The following is a 25,617-nucleotide window of genomic DNA, read 5'->3' as shown; positions in this document are numbered from 1 at the left end:
CCAGGACATGGAAGCGACCTAAGTGTCCATCGACAGATGAATGGATAAAGAAGATGTGGCACATATATACAATGGAATATTATTATTCAGCGATAAAAAGAAACGAAACTGAGTTATTTGTAGTGAGGTGAATGGACGTAGAGTCTGTCATACAGAGTGAAGTAAGTTAGAAAGAGAAAAATAAATACCGTATGCTAACACATTTATAAGGAATCTAAAAAAAAAAGTTATGAAGAACCTAGTGGCAAGATAGGAATAAAGATGCAGACGTAGAGAATGGACTTGAGGACATGGGGAGGGGGAAGGGTAAGCTGGGACGAAGTGAGAGAGTGGCATGGACATATATACACTACCAAATGTAAAATAGATAGCTAGTGGGAAGCAGCCGCATAGCACAGGGAGATCAGCTCGGTGCTTTGTGACCACCTAGAGGGGTGGGGTTGGGAGGGAGACGCAAGAGGGAGGAGATACGGGGATATATGTATATGTATAACTGATTCACTTTGTTATAAAGCAGAAACTAACACACCATTGTAAAGCAACTATACTCCAATAAAGATGTTAAAAAAATATATATATATATATAAGCAGTGGAACAGAGGAAAAAATATATATATAAGCAGTGGAACAGAGTGAACTCACATTAGTTGACTAAATTCTCCATTATTTATAAGAAAATACTGAGCAAAAGTTCTTCCAGCTTTCATTAGCCTGAAACCTGATTATAAACTCATAGTCATCTGTGGACCTTAAAAGGATTCTGGAATTTAAGGTTCTTTTTTTTCTATTAAATAATTTAAAATACCTAATTCAGAGCTAACTATCAAGCTAAAGAATGCCATTTTACTTTATAAAATCACAAATATCTAAAGCAGAAAGGACCTTAACAACCATGTCTAGCAACCCTCTTCTTTTTACAGATCAGAGGATTGAGGCACAGAAAGATTGATTGACTTGTCCAAGGTCATAAAGGTGGGCAGAGCCAGGAGTGGAATCCAGGTTTTCTGACCACTAGCCCAGTCTTCTTCCCACTATTTAGACTTTTCCATAATTTTATTCATTATTAGAATTGGGACATTCAGTTTTTTTTTATTGTGGTAAAATACACATAGCATTTAATCATTAAACGTTTAAAAATCTCTTTAAATAGGCAAACGCATGAATATGGAGCAAACACATGATTATGGAACAAAAATCAAAAGGTACACAAAGGTTTATGGTATACGGTTACTAGTTCAGCTCCCTCTCACTCCTGTCCATCCCAGATCCCCTTCTTGGAGGCAGCCACTGTAAATAATGAGGCATTTTAAATAGACCATTTTGGTCTAATAACGTGTCTAAACTGACATTGCATTGTATTATTCTTCAGGGACTGCAGTTTGGCCTGCCAAGTTTAGGTAATGCCCAACAAAGGAAAAACATAAGCCGTGGAATTGGAATATGGAGAGAGATTTGTGAACTGATTTGAAAATTACCCACAGTCCAAGTTATTTCCAGTAATAGAAGTGAGGGCTCTCTTGCATCAGTACTCTCTTACTCAAATAATGCCTTTTGTACAAAGAGCCTAAAGTATTTTATAAGAGCTCTCATGTATCCTCATGACATGTAAAATCCCTGAGTATTGTATAACTGCATACAACTGCTTTAGAGTCTATAGCACATTGGCCACAAGAAAGAATTATGTTGATGTTTGAATAAACACCCCCAGGCTCTGTGAAACCATCAGTGTGGGACATCACATGGATCTGCTTCTCTCAGCTTCTGAGCCTCCACGGCCTACCTGATAGAACAGCCCCTGCTTCTTGGATGGGGTGCATCCAGGCATTGGGGCTGGAGAGTTCCTCACAGACTGGACAGGTTGGCTGAAGGAGTGAGAGGGGGCTCCAGGAGTACATGTGCACCTTTGGTTGTGGAGCAGAAAAAGCAGCAGGGCAGCAGCAGGTTCTTGGTACCGCCCAGCGCCTTTGTAGCCTTAGAGCACATGTGCAGGTTCTTGGTACCGCTCAGCACCTTTGTAGCCTTAGAGCACAGGTGCTGACTCTGGTAGATAGCCGCGTGCAGTAAGTAGGCGACTGCCCACCTGGTGAGAGGTCAGCCTGGGAAAAGCTGCAGGCCCAGACCCCACATGCCACAGTCGGACTTCCTCCCAGTTTAAAAGGCAAATCTCCCCAAGTGAAAGGGAAGAAGAGGTGATCTTCTGCAATTGGTTATCTTTCTGTGATACTTTGTGTGACTATCTGACAACAGGTTTCACCTGGCAAGGGAGAGGACCTAGGAGGTCTATAGGTTGTTTTGAAGACAGATGAGAATGGGTCCAGGGAAGCTATAGGGAGAGGAAAGGCAAGGTGGGAAGAAGTTGTCTTCCTGAGAGAGCAGTTCTTTGACTTCTGTACCACTAGACTCTTGAATTGTGGGTTTCACATTCTACTCTCAGGCAGTGTTTTTTTGTTGTTGTTTGGTTTTTGTTTTTTTTCCAATTTTCCTGATCCTAAGGACTCTCTGGAGTACTTGCTAAAAGTTCAGATTCCTTGGCCTCTGTTCCATAGATGCCGCCTCAGTGTGAAGTTGGGTCCTTGAATACTGGGTAATTTTAATAAGCGTCCAGGTGATTCTGGGGAACGCTGTCAGATCAGGACTGGGTTCTGATATTTTGCTCTAGATTTGTCCTCCATTATAAACACAAATATCGGAAGTATTGGGAACCTTAACTGCATAAACAGAGCTTTATTTCAAGAAAGCGTGAATGTTCATTTCACCTGATAATAATGCCTTGGTATTGATTCTTTTGAATGTTTTTTAATTGTTTAAAACACTGAAGTATTAGTTCATAGTAACTATTAAAACATCAGTTCTGTTCATCTTTGCAAACAGAACTACTGAATGGCCTTTTGTTTGTTGTAATGGCCCTGCCATATATTTGACCTGGACTAATACTGTGTGATTTAAAGTTATCTGGAATTTACAGTTTTGTAATTGATAGCAACTGTTTTTTATAGTTAGAACTTTTATAATGAGGAAATGGCTATTATTTCATCATCACAGTCATTTTAACAGTTTTAAATGTAAATTAAAAATTTCAGTGATGGTATTTTTTCTTTTCAGATAGGAACCAAGGCTTTAACCTTCTCAGCTCATTGGCTGGAGCAAACCATAGCACTGGATCAGCAGAGACCTGCCACTCAGAGGTAGAGATTTTTCCTGGGTGTTTTCTCTTCTTTGGCTTTAATTTCTACTCGTCATTATGAATCTTTACACCATTCATCATTTTCTCCTTTCCATTTAAGAAGTGGCAGAGAATATTATCAATAGATAAAAGGAGAACCTAAAACAGCCCTCTTTATGCCTGCTAGCTGTTAAGAGCAGGCTAGTTCAGCATTAAAGCAGTAAGCGCTTTCAAGATGTTTGCAATTTGGGCTGTTCCACGTGTTTTTGCTAGAGTGCTTTTAAAAATGTGCTAGGAGTTCCTTAAGGCATAAAGTTGCCCCCAAATCTTTAAATATAAAATAAAATTAGTGGTTCTTTTTAAGTACTTCCTGTGTCCTGTACAATCTGAGGCAAGGTCCTTGCCCTTAATGAGCTTAAATAGGCTGATTTCAACCCTCTGTCCTCAAGGACTTTGGTCCAGGTCTGCCTTGGTTGGCAGGTTGGAACCACGAACACATTACGTAGTGCCACATTGTCTTTCTGGGACCTTCTTCCTCAGTCTGAGCTGTTTGTGATAGGATCTTATACATTTTCATGTATAAGATTAAGAGATAAGATTTTGAATAAAACATGATCTTAAAGCAAACAGTATGTTTTAATAGTCAATAGCAAAATCATAATACTTTTTAATTTTTCCTTGAGGAGAAACACTGCTGAATTAGTGAATTTTTACCCTTTTGTTTAATGTGACCTTGATCCTTCTTCCATCTCTCTTTGTGTCTTGCTCCTATTACTGCTTCTCCAAAGCTAACCAGTGGGTGGAAGTGCGAGCCTTTTTGGATTTAGTTCGGAAGCAACCTCCTGTTAAATTGTTGCTTGTGTGTATTTTCCTCACCAGCAGCCCCAGTTGCCAGCAGCAGAGAGGACTGAACCCCTCTTGGATCATCGAGGTGGTGCCTCTAATACAACAGACACTCAGGTCGATAGCATCGTGGGTAAGCACCTCTCTGGCTGCTAAGTGACAGCTCTGTGGAACTTGCAGTAGCCCATGTATTGGGGTGTAAATCATCCAAGGGGAAACTGACTTTAAATGAGGACGAGGGAAGGAAGTTGGTAGTACACCCCACATGAATGTTAGCCTTGTGGACGGCTGTCAGAAAAAGGAGGGAGAGTAAATACATTACAAATTGTGGGCACCATTGTCCTGCTGATTCTGTCAGCAGGATCGTGATAACGATCATCTTAGCTAGAACAGACAGAACCAGGTGGTGAAACAGCTTTATATCTCCATATTACACAGTTTTTTCATAGTATTTCACAGTCGTCAGAATTGATGGTAACAAGAATAATACAGCTTTATAAGCCCTCCCGTATCTTTTTAAAATTCTTTTATGTCCACATTCTCATTTGGTAATGAAGTTTGGCAGAGAAGTTATTTTACAGAGATGAAGATGAGGCCCAGAGCAGTTTAATAACTTGTCCAAGGGCACCTAACAAGAAGGTCCTAGAGCTGAAACTGGAATCCAGTTTGCTGCCCAAAAGCCAGAAAGCCAAGGAGCTTAGTTAACAATAACTATAAACGTTCTTTTGTCAGGGAGCTACTGAAGTCACTACTTCTTTTTATGCCACAGAGGGCCCATGTGCAGTAATAAGTTTTAAAAACTTTTTTTTTTCTGTTTGTAAGATAATCCATGTAGAAAACTTAAATGATTGGTTATAGAAACATATTAAGAAGGAAAAATTGGTATATAATTTCACTCTAGTTTATTCAACCTCATCCTCTCAGTTGAACCCTTCATATTAGCTTCTAAACCTGCTAAAATCTCTGCCATGAAAACAAACCATTGACCACACTGAAGGATGTGGGGAAAATAACTAACTTAAAGAATTTGGGAAAATGGTATTCTGACTGGATACCATGAGGCCAAAACCAAAAAGAAATGAACAGAAATCCTGCACTCTATTTAATAAATTTGATTCTTACAGGGGTATGGGTTCGAAATTCTGAATATTTATATGTAATATATTTTATATATATTACAGTTGAAAGAATAAGAAAATATAGCATAGATAATGAGAGCTAGGTTTCTCACTGTCAGAGAAAGAAGTTACAAATAAGGAAAGGGGAAGGCTTGGATGAACCCTTTGGTACTGAACTAGAATTGAAGGTATCAGTATGAACTCTTGGGTTTTAAAATATAGTTAGAGCAGTAGAGAAATAAATATAGATATGTGTATGCATGTGTAAATACATATATATATTTCCTAGCTCTGTCCACTGGGAGGACCTAGAAGCAACAATAATACCAGTGGACATATTTAGTACTTAGATCTTGGTTTCTAAATACTATTCTTCAAGAAAAGGTACCAGGGCTACTTGGAGAAGTGGTTGATTCAGGGCTGGGGCAGGAAAAATGCAGGATGAACGTGGAGCATCATGGTGCCAGAAAGTAAGGAAGTGCTCAAGGAAAGAATGGGGGCATGTTGAAAGGGCACAGGAACCAACCTGCAAGAGCTTCCAATGGCTAAAGCTGGAACAATTTGACCAGCAAAGTAAATTAACATAGTATTGGGCTGTAACCCATAGAATAAAATACGTATCCATGAATCCATACTAATTTAAATAAATAATTGAATAAATGCATAACTGGAAAAGAAAAGACTGCTCCTCCTTACAGAAGAATTCCAATTAATACATGTAGACATTATGAAGGAAATAGAAAATTACCCTTAGCCACACACCACAGTAATAGTTGTCACAGGCAAGATCCACTGATGAATGGTGAAATTAGTAGTAGATGTAGTTTTAGTAGTAGATGTAGTAGATGTAGTAGTAGATGAAAGTTTAAGAAGAAACACGACATTTCCATAGTCAAAAGGTATCTTTCCCAAGTTATTTATTACAAAGGGGAAAATAGTAACTTTATACTGGAAAAACCTGGCAGATACCACTTTAAGTGATGAAGGTTACATCACCAGTAACAGGACATATTGACATCATCTCCCTCCAATATGATGCACTGAAAGGGCACTCACTTCTGTGGTGTTCCTGCCAAAGGTCCATAACCTCAATCTAATAATAAGAAAACATCAGACAAACCCAAATTGAGGGATATTATACAAACTAACTGGCCAGTACTCTTCAGAAGTGTCAAAATCATGAAAGACAAGGCAGGACTTAGGAACTGTCACAAATTGGAGAAGACTAAGGAGATTTGACCACTAAATTCTGTGTAGAATCCTGAATTGGATCCTGGAACAGAAAAAAGGATATTAGTGGAAAAACTGATGAAGGTTGAATGAAGTCTGTAGTTTAGTCAGTAGCATTGTTCTATTATTAACTTTGTGATGTTTATAATTGTACCATGTTTATATAAGATGTTAACACTGAGGGAGGGTGGGGGAAGGGCATATCAGAAGGCTCTGTACTATTTTTGCAACTTTTTTGTAAGACTACAATTATTTCAAAATTCTTTAAAAAGACAAAACCAAACAAACAAAAGTAAAACACTTCCTCAACCCCACATCTCTCTCCTCTCTTTACTTATTTCCATTCCTCAGTTCACTCCCATCTAGCTCTTGCTCCCATTTTCCATGAAAACAGCTCACCAACGACTTCCATGCCACTCAATCGAATAGATGTCCTCCAGTCCTCATCTTGACCTCTTGGCGGCATTCAGTATTATGAATCAGCCCCTTTCTGAAACATTATCTTCTCTTGACTCACCCAACACATCTCCTGATGTTCTTCCTCCCTCTCTGATGATTCCTTCTCTTGCTTTGGAAGATTACACTCCTTTACCCAGCCTTTAAATATCGCCATTCCTCAATGTTCCATCTAAACTCCTCTTCCAAACCTGTATTTAAGCATGAAGTGATTCTGTCCACATCCACAGTTCAGGTATCATGTATACAGATTAATCACAAATTTTTTTATCTCTAGCCCTATATACCAACTGCCACCATGGCATGCCCATTGAACTAAAGCAAATTTATTAACCAAATGCATCTTTAACATCAAATTATCTGTATGACATTGTAGTAGATGTAAAGAATTATGTTATCATCCTTGTCTTCAAGGAGCTTATAGTCTAAAAATGCAGAGACAGGCCTTGTAATGTAATGTAATGGGTAAAGTCATGGGCTTGGAATCCTGGACAACTGGGTTCAAATCATGGCTCTACCACTAGTAGTGAGATGACCTTGAGTAAGTTATTTAGCATCCGTGGGCCTTAGTTTCCCCTTCTATAAAATAGGGGTGACAAATCTTTCCTCACATCGCTGTTGCAAAAATGAAATGGAATCATATAAGTTAACGCACTCAGTGGTGGGGACAAAGCAAACTCTCTCTCTTACTGTAGTATTTGTTATAGTAACAGTAGACAGATGCTAGCATACAGAGTAGTGTATGCCAGTGCCAAGACAGCTCTATAAACACTAAGTGTGGGACAAATCCTAAGGAAGGAGACCTGTGAGCTGGGACGGTCCGGGAAGACATCCTAGAGGTGACTGGCCTGGAATGGAGGCTGAGTGAAAATTCTGATTAAAAACTAAGTTTGATAAAGAAGCCACATGCCGAGGTAGAAATAGTAAAGGATTTGTGGTAAGAAAAAGGAATTTAAATTGGCTCTACCTCTGAATGGCTGTAATTTTAGATGAGTTCATTTTTAAACTCAGCTTGCTTCATGTGTAAATTGTGAACAGTGGTATCTGTCCTGACCACCTTCTATGGTTGTCAATAACAGATGTGAAAATATTTGTTGACCAGTAAAATATGGTATAAATTTCAGGCATTTATTGAATCTGTGGACCTTAGCGCAGGGCATGACCTTTAGAATTGGAAACATGTAAGTCTGAATCCAAGGTCACACTTATTAGCTGTGACCTTGAGCAAGGTCACTTGATCTCTGAGCTCTAGTTTTCTCTAGAAAAGTGGAAACAGAATTCCTTGCCTCGTTACAGTGTTTTACGGATAAAATGAGTTACTGTTCATTTGTGAGGGCCCACTACCAGCCAAGCAGGATGCAGCACCGTGAGCTGTACAGCTGGTCCCCAGTGGGCACTCACTCAGTGGTAACTTTCATCAAAGCCAGATTGATTGCTTTAGGATTCTGTGTGTTTAGCACATACATAAATAATGTGTGGCGAATCCTTATTTCAGATCCCACGTTAGACCTGGATATTCAAGAACTAGCCAGTCTTACTACAGGTGGAGGAGATTTGGAGAATTTTGAAAGACTATTTTCAAAGTTAAAAGAAATGAAAGGTAATCGGATCCATTGTGTCTAACAGATTCCCGTATTGATGCTCCTCTATTTTATATAGTAGGATTTTACTTTGTAACTGCTGATTGCATTCCATGCTCTGGCCTCATCTGAGAAACTTGGGTACTGGAGGACTGTGCCATCCTCTGGTAGTAAAAATTTCCTTGGGAAAATTTTCCTCTTTCTTCATTCTTTTTCCTCTTACTTTCCCTTCTTTTGCCTGTCTCTGTTTCTTTCAGTGTGTCTCATTAACATGGAATCAGTAAGATCCCTACCAATTTACTCACATCATTCTCATCTGGAAAATTTGGAAGACTTAAACTTCCTAACAGCTATAATGACTACACCATAAATGTGTCTGTGAAACCCATTTCCCACCTTCTAGTGTTAGAACATCCATGCATTCCAGATTGTCCCGTGCTATTAGATGAATTTCTTAAGATATATTTTCCCCCTAGACAAGGCTGCGACGCTTCCTCACGAGCAAAGAAAGTTGCATGCAGAAAAGGTGAGAAAATCAGTCAGGTATTTATTGAGTACCTACAGCAGGTCCAGTGCTATAAGAATGGTATATCACACTTGTTTACTTCTAAAGTATCTTACTGTGAACTTTTTGTTGGATATTAACTTATAACTAATTGAATATTTACCCAGTAGTGATATAATTGCTGCAGTCAAACCAAGATTTTCCAGTGTATGTTGAGTGACGTGGAACATTGAGACTCAGGATGTTTGCCTTCTTAGCTGTTAGGCTGGAAAACGCTTAGTTATTTTGTTTGGTTTGGTTTGGTTATTACCAACACAACACGTTCTTGGCAGGAAATGTATATGGTTTATGGTATTCCATTGTATAAATGTGTCATAATGTATCCAGTTTCCGTTTTGGACATTTAGGTCATGTGCCTTTTTTTTCTTCTGTAGTGAAGCTGTGTGTATCCTTATACATCACCTGTGTAAACAGCTCTGATTATATCCTCAGTAAAAAGTCTAGGAGTAGAAGTCATGGGTCAGGGTGTTCAGGGGGTTTTGATAGATGTTGCCAGAGCGCTGGAGGGCAGGATGTAGAATTTTAAGTCTTAATCAGTTCTGTGTATAACATATGAAACGAGCTGAAATTCGGTTGTTGCCTACAGTTTGTTGCTTGCTTCTCTCCACAGGTGGCCAAAGCTTTCTGGATGGCAATTGGGGGAGACAGAGATGAAATTGAAGGCCTTTCGTCTGATGAAGAACACTAAATTATTCATGCTAGGGCTTGACTACCAAAGACCCTAGCTCCCTCTACCTGAGCTACTTCCCTACTCAACCCAGTCATCTTTTGCTGAGCTCCCCATCATCATGTTGGCCGCCTGACTTGTTTATAGGCTCCCGTGAATTTTAGTTTTTAGTAGGGGGTAAAGCAGACATCTCTCCTCCCTCAGAATATCGTGGGGGAGTGAGAATGACAATAAGGAGTGAGGAATTCTCAAATACGCTTTTTTGCTCTAGGAACAGGGGTGGGATGAGGCTCCAAGGCCTGTGTGATAGGACCAAGTTAAAGGCGAAGAACCACCAGGCCATTCCTGGTCAGTCTTCTAAGCAGCGTTCCCCGCGTTCACACGTGATCACTGCAGATCGGGAGCCTGTGCCACCTTTCCTGGGTTCTGGATTCTTTCTGTCAAGGAACTTGCTGCTCTGAGGTTTGATGCTTTCGATGGGAGGAAAGATTTAATCTGTGCTGTAGTATAGACTATGTGCCAAAGCCACTGGCCCTCAGGTTAGTCTCTAGCTAAAAAAAAAAAAAAAAAAATGCATCTGGTCATTTCATTTGAAATACAGTATCTGAGCTCATGCTAGATAGTACTGAGAAACCATTGTGAATTTTTAGACTGTAGTAAATGATGCAAGGGTTTCCCACTCTGGTAGGGATAAAAGAAACCCTCCTCTACCAAGTTGTGGGTCTGTCGGTATGCGTGTGTAAGAGAGAGAGAAGCTTAAGGAATTCCCTCTATAGGCCACTGAAACGGTATGATCATATCCTGAGATTTTTGCATTAGTGTTACCGTGGAGAAAGTTTTCTTTCTTAGAGTTCGCTACCTGAGATGGCAGAGCTGTGTTGTCACAACTCATACCCTCAAAACAAGGCAAGTTTCCTTTTCTCTTTCTGAAAGCCAGAGATCACTGCCAAAATAGTAACACTAAGGAGTGGGCTTGGTGGGAAAGGATATGAAATGTTAGGCAGTGAATCCCTGAGTACCTTGTGTTACTTCCAGGGCTCAGTGGGTCAGCTCTAGGGGAAATGATCACCAAGGGGAAAGTTTCCAGAGGAAGAGTGGGAAATAGAGCAAATGTAATCCTTATTTTCTGTTTTCGTAGGCACTTTGTAATGCATGTCATGAGCCTTTACTGTGGTAGTCACTGCCATGGCTCTAAACTGGCTCAGGGCACATGGCCTGAGAACTGCTGCTGGCCTAGTGTGGGTAGGAACCTCTTAGGTCACCAGCAGAAACAAGTTTCAGACACCTTTGTGCAACACCTTCTAAGCACTGCAGAACCTGACAGATGGCAGAATGACCGGAATGCTCCAGGTTCCGGGCCAGGGTGACTGCAGGAGGGAAGGTTTCAGTGATTGGAGCCATTCCAGGGAACATTGGAGGCTATCTTGCTTGATACTTTTTTCTTTTTCTTTCTTTTCTTTTTTCACTATCTGAAGGTCTTTGAGACTGTAGTTTACCATCATTCCATCAGTGTTTCTTTGAGGTAACTGCATCAGCCATTGACTGGGAATATAAGGGAAGCTGGCCCTGGGGTTGCAAGATGAAAGGTGGAACATATTTTTCTTAAAACATGAAAGGTTTCAGAAAATACATTAGGTCACGTGGTTAGGGAAAACAAACTAGAAAAAGCTGTGAACTTGATTTTGTGGATTAAACAAAGCCAGGTGATTAAAATGTGATTTATTTATAAAGTCTGCTTATGTGTATTTTTATGATTTTGTTGGGTTTTTTTTGGGGGGGGTGGGGAAGCCTTCCTTTATTGGATTAGGCATAAACAGCAAATAATCTAAGAGTTTGTCAAACTCACTCTTTTAGAATCCACCATTTAAATGTATAATATCAAGTCATGTTTTCAAGATCTCAGCTATCTGGGGGTATTGGCCCCTTCTAGGGGAGATGTGAGATTAAAGTGTCCAGTGGTACCTACTAAAGGCCCATTTTAAGAAGAGTGATCATGAGCTAATATTGTAATAAAAATTGCATTCTATCTAAAGTGACCTATGTACATGCCACCATAAGTTATTATGGACTGTCCATCTGGGATTTAAAACAAGAACCTCGGCTTTTTTTTTTCCTTAAACATTTTTCTATTTGTGTAGCATGGTGTCTGGCACATAGTGGGCACTTAAAGCTGGTTTGGACTTGCATTCAATAGTTTTGATGACCATGATCCTAAAGTTTTAAGGTCCATGAGTGTTGGGAGGTAGGGAGAGATAAGAATAAACTTTTTACTTCCCTGAGAAAATCATATGTTATGTAATAATTTTAGAGTGATGAAGACATAGATATTTTTATAATTTTAAGATATGTTATCCTGCCAGAATATGAGAAGATTGACAGAACCAGTTTGCTTGCTCTCTTTTTATAGAACTTGGCCACATCTAATTCAGAGAAGCTGGAGATTCAGGGATGCTAGACTTAGATGGCTGAGTAATATGGGATGTGGTTCAAGGCCCATAGAGCGTGTCAAGCCATTACTGCAAACTACTTATAACAAAGGAAATGTGATCTGTTGCTAACTTCGTGTTCCCACCATGGAGAGGTGAGGATAAACATTTTTGCCGTGGCCTGTCGGATTCCCTTAACCTTGGGTCAGTCTCTTGACAGTGGCCATCGAGAGAGCACGTGGAGTGCCCCTTGCCCTGCCTTGGCCTGCCGTGGAAAAACAGTCTTTGAAGAATCACTGTCTAAGGGTAAGATGAGAGCTCCCTGAACTATTCTGAGCTGGAGCGTTTGCTGATACAAAGCTAAATTTAGCCAACATGTGTCCAGTGTGGTCAGCGGTTTGATTCATTGAACGTTCTGACTGATGGAGACCGAGAATGCTGGATGAGTTAAGAGCTGCCTTTCACCCCCGACCCAAAAAACTTTAAAATAGGCAAGACAGTTTAGCTACAGCATTCTATCATTAAATACCCATCTCATAGAGGACTGTAGGAGGAGAAAGTGTGAAAAATCAGGTCAAGGGTACCCCCTTAGTACAAGATTTAAAAACAACACTGTAACAGTTAACTTGCCCATAATTTGTATGTTCCTGAAAGCGTCATGCTCACAGTGCAGGGCAGAGTTCTAGTTTTGACTTAGATTCCACTTGGGGTTTAGTTTAGTGATCCATCCTTGCCCCTTTGGCATGTAAGCTCTTGCAGAAAGGGTCTTAGACGTTTTCTAAGTTTTATATTTTGGGCATTACCTGTGCCTGTTATTAACATCACCAGCCTTGCTCCTAATGTAGGTGTCTTTGTTCAGAGTTAAGTGTGTGTTACAGTTCCTCTAGTATAGGAAGTATCTTTCTCGATTCTGAGGTGTTTCTTTGATTTGCAGAATGAAGAATTGAAAAGAGGTAATAGCAACAGCGTGATCTTTTGTTGAACACTACTGAGCCCTGGCCCAGCTCTAAATGATGTGCTGTTTTACTTTGTTTCCTGTTGGAAAAGCATTGATTCAAAACCTGGACCTAATGGTTATAACTAACTGCATCTTTAGAACACAGGTTTGGGAAGAAAACTTTTTTTTCCCTCTAAAATCCTTTTTTATCTGTGTATGTGTTGATAGGCTCAAATACTTGATCCTCACAGCTATAAATCTGCGAGGCATAAATGGGTCACAGAAAGCCTCCCGGGTTCTCCTGTGAAGCATGTGACCAACCACTGCCTCTCCCTTTTCTCTTATCGACCAGGTGGCTTTAATGCTACAAAATGTAGGCTGAGTGAGGCCTGGGGTAGGAACTTTATGGAAACAGCAGCATAATTTAGGAGAGAAGAGTCTGTTCCTTTGAAGCCCAAGGACATGGTCTGCATCAATCCTGTTGTTCCAGGAAATCTCAGGAATTCATCAATGGTGTTAGAAGGCCTCAAACTGGAAGTTAAGGACGAGCAACTGCAACCTGTTCCTTGATCCTGATGAGAGCTGAAACAAGGACTCAGTGCAGCCAGCACTGGCTGGGACCCTCCTTGGTGACAGACTGTGCTGGCCGTGGCCGAACCTGCAGACTTGGGTAAGGACGTGGGTTCTCTTCCCTAGCAGCTCATTGTCTAACTCAGGTGGGAGAAGGGGGCGAGCAAAGTGAGGCTACAAAAGGTCGAATGCTGGGCAGGATGTGAAGAGTGCTGTGTCCAGCCTTAATTGCTGTGGAAGGAGAGCGCCGAGTGGGTTGGGAAGAGCGTGATGTGCATCTTGGAGCAGTGGTTCTCAATCATGAGCCCATGTCGGAATCACCTGGAGGGCCCCACCCCAGGATTCCTGATTCAGGAGGTCTGGGGGAATGTGGGTTTCTAACTTCCCAGGTGATACTGATGTTGCTGACCAGAGACCACACTTTGAGACCCATTGACTTTGAGGAAGTGATGCTTGACTTGAGCGTTTGGGGATAAGAATTTGGGCAGATACGTGGGTGAAGCCTGCAAAATTCTCAGTGGAAGCTATGGCATGAACAAAGGTATGGAGATAAGAAAGCAAGGGGTTATGTTGGGGAAACCCCAGTAGTGCAGCTAGAGAAATGGTGGTAGATAAGGATGGAGTGATGCTGAGAACCTTGGAATTCCGCTTTGTGCCTACTCGGGAGGTAATCAAGGAGCCAGCGGGTTTCGAGTAGAAGACATGTAACTGTAATTAATTCCAGGAAAATCTGGCAGCAGGACTAGCCAACACCAATTGATTACCAGTCTGCCTGGAGAGCTGTGTTGAGAAGGATTCTGAAGCTGAGAATGGACCCAGCACTGTGATGAGTGGTTTTTGCATGGATAGAGAACTAGTGAAAGTTGGTAATTTTGCCCTGTACTTGCCATCCCTGGACTAGAGGGTGACAAATTAGGAGAATATTGGAATAGCTGTGATAAAAGGTAATCAGGAACTTTATTTTGGTGGTATTCCTTCAACCATACATAAGGACTTGTATAGTACAGCACAGTGAAAATGGATGGAAAAGACATTGCTAAGGTAAAATCTACTAGATACAGGCACCAATTCATTCAGTGAATTCAGCAAAAATATGTGGTGGCCAAAAGCAGCTGAGGATACAAGAATAAGATATAGACCCTGCTCTCAAGGAAGATTCACACAAGGCTTCCTTTCTGAAGTGAGTCTCAGAGCATTCGGGAAGGTTAGCCCGGTGAATTGGTGGTGTCAAGGCAGGGCGGGAGAAGCAGGGTGTGGACTGGTGTGATACATGAGGAACTGCGCTTAACACGACACTGGGTTGCAGGGGCGAGGCAGCAAGCTGTGAGAGCTGGACAGGGGCCAGGTGGTAAGGGTCACGTGGCCCATGTTAAAGGCCTTAGAATTTGTGCTGTGGACTCTGGCGCCGTCTAAGGTCAGGGAGGCCACTGGGGGCAGTGTGGATGGTACATTTATGGGAAAGCAGGCTGGAGGCTCAAAGAGTGGTTAGGAAGCCATGCAGTTGTCCAGGTGACAGAGGGCCTGGAGTACAGGGCCGAGAGCACGGAGGGACAGGGCTGGTTGGATGTGGGGCGTGAGGGAGTGGTGGACGACTGTGACTTCGTGGCCATGGGCTGAGTAAAGGATTTTGATAAAGCGGGACTGAAGGCCAGGAGAGGGCGATGGTTCAGTAAGGGCAAGGATGACTTCCGGTTTTTAAACTGAGTTTTGAGGTACTTGTGGCACCTCCACTTACCAGTAGCCAGCAGGCTGTTGGGATATGAGTCTGAAGCTGGGGATTGATGTTTGGGCTAGAAATACTGATTTGGGAGTCCTTAGCATTTACGTGGCTTGAAATCACACAGGTTAGATGAGCTCTCTCAGGGAGGAATGTCAAGAGTACATACACTGGTCTGGGGATACCCCCATGGACGGGGGAGGTGCAGGCCTGAGAAAAAGAGGAGAGCGGACATTCAGGGCCTTTCCAAAAGGGAGGCTGGATCACCAGGGGCAGCTGCAGAGGTGGGAGGTGGCGGGGAGCAAGGAAAAGAAAAGCATCAAGCTGCCCAGGACTTGGAGAAGGTGGGGCGGCGGGGGGGCTCCCGATAAACACAGAGAGTCAGGAAAGGGAGCTTGCTTGGGCAAGACGGGAGATGATTCAGTTTGGGGGAGTTGTTTTGGATCGCGTTTCACAGGCAGCCGGAATTTAAAGTTGTGGCGCTCAAGGAACAGGTTGGTTTAGAGGTAGGGATGTGCGAGTCATTTTGCCGAGAGACTGACTAGATAAAACCTTGGGGAAAGTCGTTTAGGGGCGGGAGGCTAGAACTGGCCAAATAACAATGAAGGTAGGGATTTGCTGTAGTTCATGGAGGCCAAACCTACAGGCACGTGGGTGCCATTCCTGGGAAATCTGCCTCCCTCCTGGTACAGCATGTGTGGACTCCGGTGAGGTCCAGGGAGGGAAGGCTGCTGTAGAAGTGGCCCAGCTAGAGAATTACGCCAGCTCCCTTCCGCCTCCCCGAAATTGTTTATTCATTTTCATCATCCTGTTTCTTAATCCACATCAGCTGGGGTCAGTGTAAGAAAGATTCGGCCATGGAAAACAGTTTTGAAGCCTCTTTCTCCTTGGGCGTTTGGAATTTAAAATGGATTTTCACAGGAGCGAAGTCATGTGAGCTGGAGAGTGTGGAAACCTGCTTCTTTCGGAACCTGAAACCTACCTCCATTGCCTGTGGCAAGATTAATCCGGTGGCGTCCACGCACTTGCCAAAGGCTCTCAAATACAAAGGGAATGAACGCGAAGTAACAACGCGGAGACAGCGTCGCTGGGACTTGTGCAGCGCTGGGAGACGCGCCAACTGGGAGACTGGACACCTTCACGTGCCTGACCCGGAGGCTCCTGCTATCCCTGCAGGACTGGCTGGCACTGCGTGTTGCCCTCGGTGAGTGAATGAGGGCAGCGGGGCTGTGGCAGAATGGGACCTGGCACATCCTTGGTCAAAGTGCACTTGGGCTTGGAGACACGTTTCTCTGAAGCCCCTGGGGCCCTTTAACCTCTTCTCTCCACTCAGACATGGCAGCGAGAATGAGAGCGAGCTTCTGGCCCAGCAGCTTTTCAATGAAAAGTTTATTAGAAGGGCACTTACAGGGGAGAGAGAAGGAGAGAGAGGACACAGTTCTTTAACAATAGGGGGTACAATGCTTAAACAGGTGCTCTGCTCTTAAGATAAAAGTTAGAAAAATCTAAAACACTATAAATACCTACATGCTTTTTACAAAGGTATTAAAAGGTCAGGCTGGCTGAGAAGGGAAGGTAATCAACATCCTCCGCGTTCTTTTTCCCCACCCAAACGCACACCCAAACAGGCGTCCTGCCCAGAACAGCCTAGTTGCAACAGCAGCACTGAGGGTGAATGAAGGCTTCCTGGAGGAAGATGGCTTCATCCCTCTGGACAGTTCTCACCCCTAGGAAGGGAGAGGGGCTTGGTTCAGAGGCCCCCACGTAAGGGCCTGTATTCGACTCTGAGCTGCCTGTGTCACATGCTGCCACGTGGGGAGCCAGCCTGGGTCAGTCGTCCCAGGTGCTGAGCCCAAAAGCCACTGCACCCTCTACCAGCGTTTGGAACTGGCTGTGCCCCGTCTCTTCCCAGCCACTGTCCTTGGGAGGAGAGCCTTTTCCAACTTTCTTCAAAAAATTAAATAGTTATCTGTCTTGAATGGTTTTAAGAAATTATTACATAAATATAAAAACACCAGAATGCTCGAGTGTACATTACTTTAGCATAAAAGAAAAAAATTACAGGATCACTTGAGAGAATTTCTCAATCCAGTTTACACAATATGCGAGTTTTTGCATGTGGTAGCTGTGTTTCTGAAAGGTTGCCTGTAGCGCAAGTCATTTCCCCGCTCTTCCATCAGAGGTGCCTCATTTTTGATCCATACGTTTTTCTGCTTTCCCACCCACTTGCGGAGTGGCTGATACTCCTGAAAGACTGTCATTTGAAGGGGTTCGAGAAGGGAACATCTACGCCACACCAAGAAAAATGGTACAACTTAGCTGTGTTGAGGTTTTCTTCTAGCAAAGATGTTAGATTTGGGAAAAACTCCCAACTGTGCCACTTAGTCACACAGTAAGACACAGGGCCCGGAACCAAACTCATGCCCTCTCTTGCTACTTGGTAACCCCCTTGGCAAACAAACAGTCCCCTGAGCAGTCTGCAGATTCCTGTCCCTCCCTTCTCCTTTTAAGGACTACAGAGAGTGGCCTAATGAGCGCTCTAATGTGAGCTCTCACCCCGCAGAGACCCTCACGGAGCCTCAGAAATGGCAGCTTGGGGCTGAGAATGAAATCAGATATCTGCCGTCTCCCCAAGCTACTCACATACATGCATGACATGCACGCGTTACTTAAAGAAAACCTTTTTCTGCGGTGTGAGTAAAAGCATTTAGCCCTGGAATACGTCCAAACTCTAGGAAGCCAGAGGGAGATGGAGAAAAACAAACTAAGCACAAGATACGTGCTACAGCTCATTCCAATACATTAACAATGATTTAAAAAAATAATCACCACGGTAAATAAAAAAATACAGCACAGACAACATAAGGACAATGGAAAAGTCTGCCAGCAGCCTTGCCCTCATGTCTGTTCTTCCTAAGAGTCCAAGTCCCCGCTCCTGACTCTGGGCTTGTCTCAGAATGTCAGATCTGCAGCCTGCCAGGAAGGTGGCCAGCAGAGAAGACTGGCCAGCACAGGCCTGTAACCCGAACCGCTGGGGCGGCTACCTACTTGCACTGGAAGGCTCCAAGTACTAAATAAAGTTAGGAGGGGGGAGGGAGTGGGCGGAGAGGAAAGGAGGGAATACAAGCTGGCTCCTGAGGGAGGCGCTGAGGCCAGGATCCAGGGCCCCCGCGCTCTAGCTGCTCTCAGGTCAGCGTCAGCACAAGCCGCAAGGTGAAGGTGGCCTGGCGGGGAGCCCGGGGCAGGGAAGCGAGGCACGTTGTGCAGCCTGGACGACGGCACTGAAAAGGGTCTCCAACAGCCACCGTCACCCCCCAGAACTGCCCCGATTTCCTCCTGCCCCTTTCAGCTGTCCTTTAAGTTTTTCAATGTATAAATGCCTTCAGGCAATAGGATCTTTAAACTATTTTTATGACTTGAAGGACACTAATATTACATGTGCCTCAAAGCCACCTACGCAGCCTCTAGGGTGGGAATGAAACCAGATCCTAACCTCTGGGTACAACCAAATTTCTTTTCAATGGTGCTGAAGGTGGGCTTTCCCACTTTTTCCTCTCATCCTCCTCCAGCAGTCTAGTCTATAAAGAAAAAGGGCCAAGCAAGTAGCTCTCGGAAAAACACAAAATTACAACTTCACGCCTCCTAGAAGTAGCCTTTAGCTTTGAGCACTGAGGGTTCTGAGACACCATCCAAATGCAGCCAGATGTGACCAACAAGATCACCCGAATTGGGCTGTACCTGAAGCCGGTTCCCAAGTACCTGGGGGACAGCTGTGCGCCGTAGGAAGCCCTCACAGGAGATCACGTTAGCAGGTGGAGAACGCGGGCCCTCAGAGACTGCTCTCCATGGCTTCTAGAGGGGGCACCACGATGGCTTCAGCCGAGGCCAAAATGGAATAAGAAGTCATACCATGAGTCTCAGACCTGACTGGGAGCAGGAACACACATCCAGGAGGTTCAGATGATTTCCTGTATCTAAAAGAAGCAGTCCACCATCATTTCATACCAGGCACGAACTTCAGACTTGCAGTATCTGGCCCCCTCAGGTGGAGTGAGGGACTACACACCGTCTCCGGCTCTGTGTCGACAGTCCTGCGCAAAGACCAGTCCAGGTCTGGCAAGGTACTCTTGTCTCTTCCTGTGTCCTCTGGAGGCTTGGCAAGCAGCTCTCCTACCTGGAAACTTCAGGGCTGGAGCTTCAGAGGCCTAGGATCCTGTAAGTGAGGCACCCAGGAAGCCCCCAACATCTCTACATAGCATCAGAAATGTCATCACATTTGAGGTTTATACCTGCCAAAAGTGTACACCTTCTTCCCTTCACCTGCAATTAAGACAGGACTTCCATAGGAAATCCCTTTATTTTTCCTGGTAGAAATCCATGCAAAAATATGGGATAAGTCATTTCATACAAAAACAGCAGCAAAGTATAAAGTACCAATTGCAAGTGGCAATTCCATCTGCTGTATTCTGCAAAAGGCCAGTAGAAGAGGGCTCTTTTTTTTTTTTTTTCCAGTTGAAATAACTTACAGTAGTTTCCTCACTAATTGCCACTGGGAGCAGTACTTATTACACACTGTAACTGCTAGAGTTGTCACTGATGATCCTCTGCTGTGAGCTAGATAATCTCATATCCCAGGGGAAAGATGACAGACCTCTTTGCACCAAACCTGCAATTTTCAAAGGTGTAAAAAATTTTTTTAATAGCCCTTTCATTTGCTTTTGTGTTGGCCTGAGATCTTTCCCTCCTGGTGAATTTGCTTCTGTTAATTTCAGCTTCCAAAAGTGCTGGCAGGTGTCTTCTCAACAAAACCTGGAAAAGCTTCACTTTGGGGGAGAAGTTGCTGGGTCCCCCTCTGGTTTCCCAATCAACGTGCCAACCCAGGGTTTTTTTGTTTTTTTTTTAAATATAAAACAAAGGTTTAAAAGAGCATACGATAAAGTTCATTTAATTAACGCAACTGACTACATCAGCCAGTGTAGCCGAATGCATGAGAAAGCGGAGCGAGCTCTTACAGGTGACCGGAGACCCGCGCACCGTGGTGGTGCTGCCTCAGCCCGAACACCATCACGGACGACTGCCTCCTGCTTCCCGGGAACACTTCACATAATTCAAATCTCTTTGAGATTACCGTGATGCTACAAACTATACATTTCCTACGTGCCTGAGCCTCGACAGATCCTTCCAACTGCTGAAAATGCAGACAACTTTAAGAGTGTTTTTAAAGAAGAGGTGTCACCACCTCTTCCCACCGGTCCCTGTGTGCTCGGTTCTGGACACACTCGCTCACACCAATCAGTATGCTCCCCGAAGGGTGGAGACAGACAAGACCCCTCCCCACCCCAAGTCAATTCAGCCCCCAGGGTGCAAGGTCTGCCGCTGCTGGGGTTCAGGAATGCTCACTGGAAGAGGAGGGCTGGGCCCGAGGTGCGCTTATACCCCTGCCTGCCGGCTTCTCCCTGCCTCTAGAGTGCCCAAGGCGAATTCCACACTCGGTCCTGACCACAGGGCCGTTTCCTGTTGGGCAGTGACATCTCAGTTTGCTGTCATTAAAAGAAAAGGGGGCTGGGGGAGGGGGCAGGTGGTAAAATACTACCTGTTTGCTCAAGCCACCAGAGCAGAAGCCATTTCTTGCCCTTCACACCAGGGCCAAAGGGCAGATGTGTTCAGCAGACACAGCTGTTCATAAAAATCCATCTCTGGGTTTGCTTTCATGTTCTGTAAAACAGGCTCGTGCCACTTTGGTTGAGGGAGAAAAATTTCTTCTTCTTTGACAACCGTGATTTGAGTTCTGATTTCTCCACCTCCTACATGGCCATTTTCCCCAAGCCCACCCTCCCCGCCCTCCCCCTTCACACCCAATGTCTCTAAGACACACTGGAGCAGCGGATGCTTGGGGAGCCCATCTGGGTGAGGACCTTGTCAAGCCACTGCAAAGGCCCATTCAGGTGCAGCTCGATCCAGCAGGGGGTGCTGGTCACGGTCTGTCTCCTGCAAGACATTGGGAAAGGGGTGGGTTGGGGGATGTTAAGAATGTCCAGAAGCACACACACACATGTCAGAATGCCTTTTCCCGCTTTGGTGACAGGCTTCTTCCCAGAGCCAGAGATACGGACTGCCTTGCTAGACCCTGTCCTGGAGGAGGTGCCACTAACTTGCTGAAACTGCCGGGCCAAACTCCAAGCAGGAAGGGCTTTGAGTAAATCAGGTTCTCCTGCACCAGGGAAGGACGTGGCCCCCTTAAAGAGAAACGTGTAAGGCAAATTCCAGGGTACCCCAAAGGCCCCCCGGTTGCCTTGATGGGCTCCTGATGGAGAACCTCAGCCAGAGCAAAGGTCTCTCTGGTCCCCCTGTCCTGAGAGGGCACCTACAGCTCCCCTGCCTTCAGCCCCGACCTACCCCCAGCAGGCCGCGATGACGTGCGTCTGCCTGATTGAGGGGTGTTTCTTACAGGGCGCCGACAGAGTCCACATGCTGTCGGTCCCCAATGTGCTGATACAATTCCCATCTATGGCCTTATTTTGGAAAATCTTACGAGCAGAGCGAGCCGTGGAACAATTACTGGAAAAAACCAAGGCACACCACACGTTTCTTTTCCCCAAAGCACTTCGTCTAAATTCGGGCTGGTTGATGACGCAGCTTGCAGGCAGGCTCCCAAAGGCCTCCACTGAGCAAAGGCTATCTGCTGAGGCCGGAGGCGCTGGTGCCAGCTGGAGGTGAGAGGCCTGGGCTCTGCTTTCAGCCACCTCACAGGAAGGGGTGAAACCTTACTCTCCTTGGCCCCGGAGACAGGAGGAGGGCGAGGCTGTTCTGGGAAGGGGCCGCACCACCAGTTAGGTTGCTCTGCGGCGCTGCCAGGTGGCAGTGACGTGGTGGGCTGCACAGGACTGGGTGTGCTGGCAGTATGTCCCGCACGGTGACACAGTGCCCCCAGGGAAAGGCTTCTGCCAGCAGGGGCCTCTTCCCAAGCACTTGAACCTGGAGGACTGCAGTGCCGCGCCAGGTCAAGAGCCGCTGGCCTGAGGTCACCACCCTGCTTGCTTGGCCTGCGCTTCTCCCGAGTGGAGGATTAGAAACGGGCTTGCAGACTCGGCCCTGGCGTGCCTGCCTGACCTGGGTGCCTGAGTGTGGCCCTCTAGACTGCAGTCTGAGTGCTAACAGGGATAAATGGACCTCCCTCTGGCTCTTTTCCACCGGGTCCATCTTTAAATATTTCCCTTCCCCAACTAAAAAGAAGATTAATTTTCTAACCTTTTAACTCTTGCTCCCTAAATGATTCAGCCAAGGCCAAAAGGTGAGCTAAAACGTCCCTCGGGCTGGGCCTTTGGGCCTGGGCTAATCTCAGGCCATTATAACTGGGTTGTAAGTTCTCCGACGGCTGACCACTCGGATAGCTCAACGGGTCATTCATCCCGGATTTGAGAGAGACCCCAGAGACCAAGGTGCTGTGTTCCCTGGCACTGTGGGGCAGACACGGAGAACAGCAGCTAAAGTACGGTAAATGGAAGAGGAGGATTTTATGGACCGAAATCCTCTAATGAGAATCTGACTTTCCATAAGTCATGCTCATCTGGATTTCATTGTAAATGGTGGCCCAGAGCCAATACTGAAATGGGTTTGGCCTGGGTGCAGAATGACTGCAAAACAAAATGGATTCCAAACATCTGGAAAAATGAAGAGAAGGGGAGAGTAACTTGCAAGGCACTGGCTCCAGCTGATGTGCGGGCACCTCTGTGTCTGCCGCGGAGTCGGGGCTGGGCACACAGACCTGCCTCTAGGGGAAACTCCTGTCCAGGTGTGGAAGGAAAAGGAACGGGCTTCTCTAAGCCCACGCCAGAGTGGCCCGAGAGATTCGACAGAGCAAACCAGGGACACCCCTGACCAGTGCCATGTTAAAACCAGTATCTCAGAAATTCTGAAAAAATCATTTCTGAGCAAGTAAATTTTGTTCCTTCGACCACCCAAATCTCCTCCTCCCTTCCCTGCTTCTCAGTTTTAATATCCTAGATCCTCAGGGTCACCGGGTCAGAGATGGAGCCACAGAGGAGAGAAGGAACAGTGAGATGAAGACTTAACTCCCCGGAGAGGGTCTTCCTAAAACCATCGGCCCAAAACGAACAAGGAGGAAGACGCCAAGAGGACACAGTTCTAGGCTCAGCTTTTCCACAAATGATGCAACTTCAGGCTAGTCGCTTTCCCTCCCTGGGCCTTTGTTCCCTCATCCGCACAACGGGGACAATGCCAGCGTCCCCACCCAGGGTTGTGGTGAGGATGGAACGCTCCCAGCTCCTGAGAAACTGGGCGAGCACTGCTCAGCTCTTCCCCGTCTAGTGGGACTTGGCCCCGCTCGGATCCCTGGTCCCTCTGCTCTTCGGGGCAAGGGCCAGCCTCGCTTATCTCTGGGGAGCCCTTGCTCTGCGTTCTGAGCCACCTGCAGTCCCCGCATCCCAGGGACAAGCGCCCCAGCCCCGACCTGTACTCGGCTCCCCAGCCCTTGACGAAGCTCATGCGGATGGTGCACATCCGGGTCAGCTGGTACACGGCCTCGAAGCCCTGGTTGACAGATTGAGCCAGGAGGGCGGCAAACTCCTGGTTGTTGAAGATCTTCAGGTTGCATCCTGCCAACAGAACAAAAACAGTGCTCGTGGGGACGAAGAGTGCACTTGTCCGGAGCTCCTCTCCTGGCTAAAGCCCCCCACCCCACCCCCAGGGTCACCCGGACCAGTGTTCCCACATTAGCCACAGATTCCACGCGCAGCACCACACTGGGGGCGAGCCCACGTCGTCCCTGCCCCTGAAGCCATCACCGCCTTGATGGGGAGATGCAGCTGACACAGGTGAGGGGGGAGAGTTAAACAGTGGCCCATAAGCTCCAGTTCCCAGAGCCGTGGGAAGGCTGAGGAAGACAGTAAAGTGAGCCCAGGAACAAGGGAAACGGTTGGGAGAGGTGGGCCCTGCCCTGGGCGAAGGGGCCAAGGCAAGACTCCAGGGAACAGAGGCAGGGTCACGAGCCTGGAGGCCCCCGTAGTGCACGGGTATGGCCGACCTCCTGGGGGACAGGAGTTCTTGCCCTTTGATGGAGGGAGCACCAGAGAGACGGGCCAGCTGAGAGGCTACCCGGCCTGCCGTGCCAACAGGAGGTCGGCGGAGGGTCCTGGGCACCTCCCACCTGGACTCCTCCAACAAATCCACCTCTGCCCGGGCCAGGAGGCAGCGAGACATCCGGGCCACATCTTGGCCTCTGGGCACGAGGCTGGGGTGGGGTGACGTTCTCGGCAAAGTGAAGGTGTGTACCTAACTCCAGGCATAAAACCAGAGACAGGCACACATAAAGTTTACCGTAAATCTCTTGTTCGAAGTCCAACCGCCTGAGTGCCAGGAATGTGTCAATCAGAGAAATAAAAGACAAAAAAAAGCACATGCCAAAAATGCCCAAAAAGGTGAGCTGAGGTGACACTAACGGGCCAGCACTGGGCCCCTCGGCTTGCTGCGTGACTCTGGGCTGGTCACTTTCTCTTCTAAGCCCGTGTCTCCCTTGTGAAAGGAGAGGCTGGCCTCAGAGGCCCCCCAGCTCTGACATCCCATGAGATAACATCCAGCACCACAGCCAGCTCTGCCGGAACCAGAGAGAGGGAGAGGGCGGGGCTGGGGGATGGGCACAAAGCCAAGTGCGCATCTGGACTTCCTCTTCTCATTTTCTGAGGGGAAGAGGGGTGAAGCAGAGCCCAAGGTGAGTTCCGGTCCCCCGCCCAGCAAGCAGCAGAGAAGCACACAGCCCTAGGCTCATCCTGGCTCAGCCACTTACTAGCTGTGTGTCCTTTGCAGGTAGCTTAACCTCTCTGAACTTGTCTCCTCAGCATGCCTCCTCGCCTGAAGAGCTAGAATAACTGGTGAGGACTAAGTGAGCCCCAAGGTAGCCGTGTGCTCTGTAAACGCAACCACACGACGTTCCAGAAATGGAGAGCACCACGAGCATCTCAAACTCTGCATTCTTAGGTTGATCCAGCCCATGACCCACCGCTCCACCATCACCTGCTACTTAGTGAGCAGGAAGACATGCCACACACACGCCGCAGGCAATGGACTGAGCCACACACTCTATCCGCCGGGCACAGTCCACGCTCTGCGGCTGCGCGCCCTGGGAGAGGTGGGCTGCGGCAGGGGCGTTCTGCCTCAGCTTTCTAAGTGAAGAGGCCTTGGATGAGATCAGCCACCTGCCTGGTCATCTACCCAGGCCTGGCCCTGTCCAAGCCACCCTCTGGGGTGAGCCTGCCACCCCTTGGAGTACAGGTGGGATTCGTAGCCCTACTCAGAAAACCCTCAACAGTCCCCCTGAATAAAAGCAAAA

The 25,617-nt window shown here is 46.0% G+C and overlaps 2 protein-coding genes and 1 long non-coding RNA gene across 7 annotated transcripts in view; 2 read left to right on the top strand and 1 right to left on the bottom strand.

Annotated features, from left to right (window-relative positions):
* Window positions 1–11,355, top strand: part of AAGAB (alpha and gamma adaptin binding protein) — an 86,654-nt gene extending 75,299 nt beyond the window's left edge. The window contains exons 6-10 of one of the 2 annotated variants that reach the window (XM_082681188.1): window positions 3,103–3,185; window positions 4,046–4,139; window positions 8,306–8,410; window positions 8,867–8,916; window positions 9,566–11,355. In XM_082681188.1, coding sequence (XP_082537314.1) covers window positions 3,103–3,185; window positions 4,046–4,139; window positions 8,306–8,410; window positions 8,867–8,916; window positions 9,566–9,643 — 410 coding nt within the window. In that variant the 3' untranslated portion in view covers window positions 9,644–11,355. Of the gene's footprint in view, window positions 1–3,102; window positions 3,186–4,042; window positions 4,140–8,305; window positions 8,411–8,866; window positions 8,917–9,565 lie in introns of both variants that reach the window. The other variant, XM_082681187.1, reaches the window with a different exon arrangement.
* Window positions 11,356–12,873: 1,518 nt separating this feature from the next.
* On the top strand, window positions 12,874–17,251 carry LOC309839453. 2 transcript variants are annotated; one of them, XR_014298512.1, is made up of 4 exons: window positions 12,874–13,151; window positions 13,476–13,655; window positions 16,194–16,476; window positions 16,901–17,251. It is a non-coding gene; the product is annotated as an uncharacterized lncRNA (long non-coding RNA). The 2 variants fall into 2 exon arrangements; XR_014298513.1 differs by having other exon boundaries at window positions 12,949–13,001.
* Window positions 16,644–25,617, bottom strand: part of SMAD3 (SMAD family member 3) — a 119,473-nt gene continuing 110,499 nt past the window's right edge. For 2 of the 3 annotated variants that reach the window (XM_082681179.1, XM_082681180.1), the window contains exon 8: window positions 21,312–23,887. In XM_082681179.1, the coding sequence (XP_082537305.1) occupies window positions 23,424–23,887 (464 nt within the window). In that variant the 3' untranslated portion in view covers window positions 21,312–23,423. Of the gene's footprint in view, window positions 21,261–21,311; window positions 23,888–25,617 lie in introns of those variants that run through there. The other variant, XM_082681181.1, reaches the window with a different exon arrangement.

The sequence above is a fragment of the Grampus griseus genome, assembly GCF_964374135.1.
Source record: "Grampus griseus genome assembly, chromosome: 2".
In the NCBI taxonomy this organism is placed as follows: domain Eukaryota; kingdom Metazoa; phylum Chordata; class Mammalia; order Artiodactyla; family Delphinidae; genus Grampus; species Grampus griseus.
Note: the sequence above shows the minus strand (reverse complement) of the source record. Positions and strands in the feature narration are given on the sequence as shown.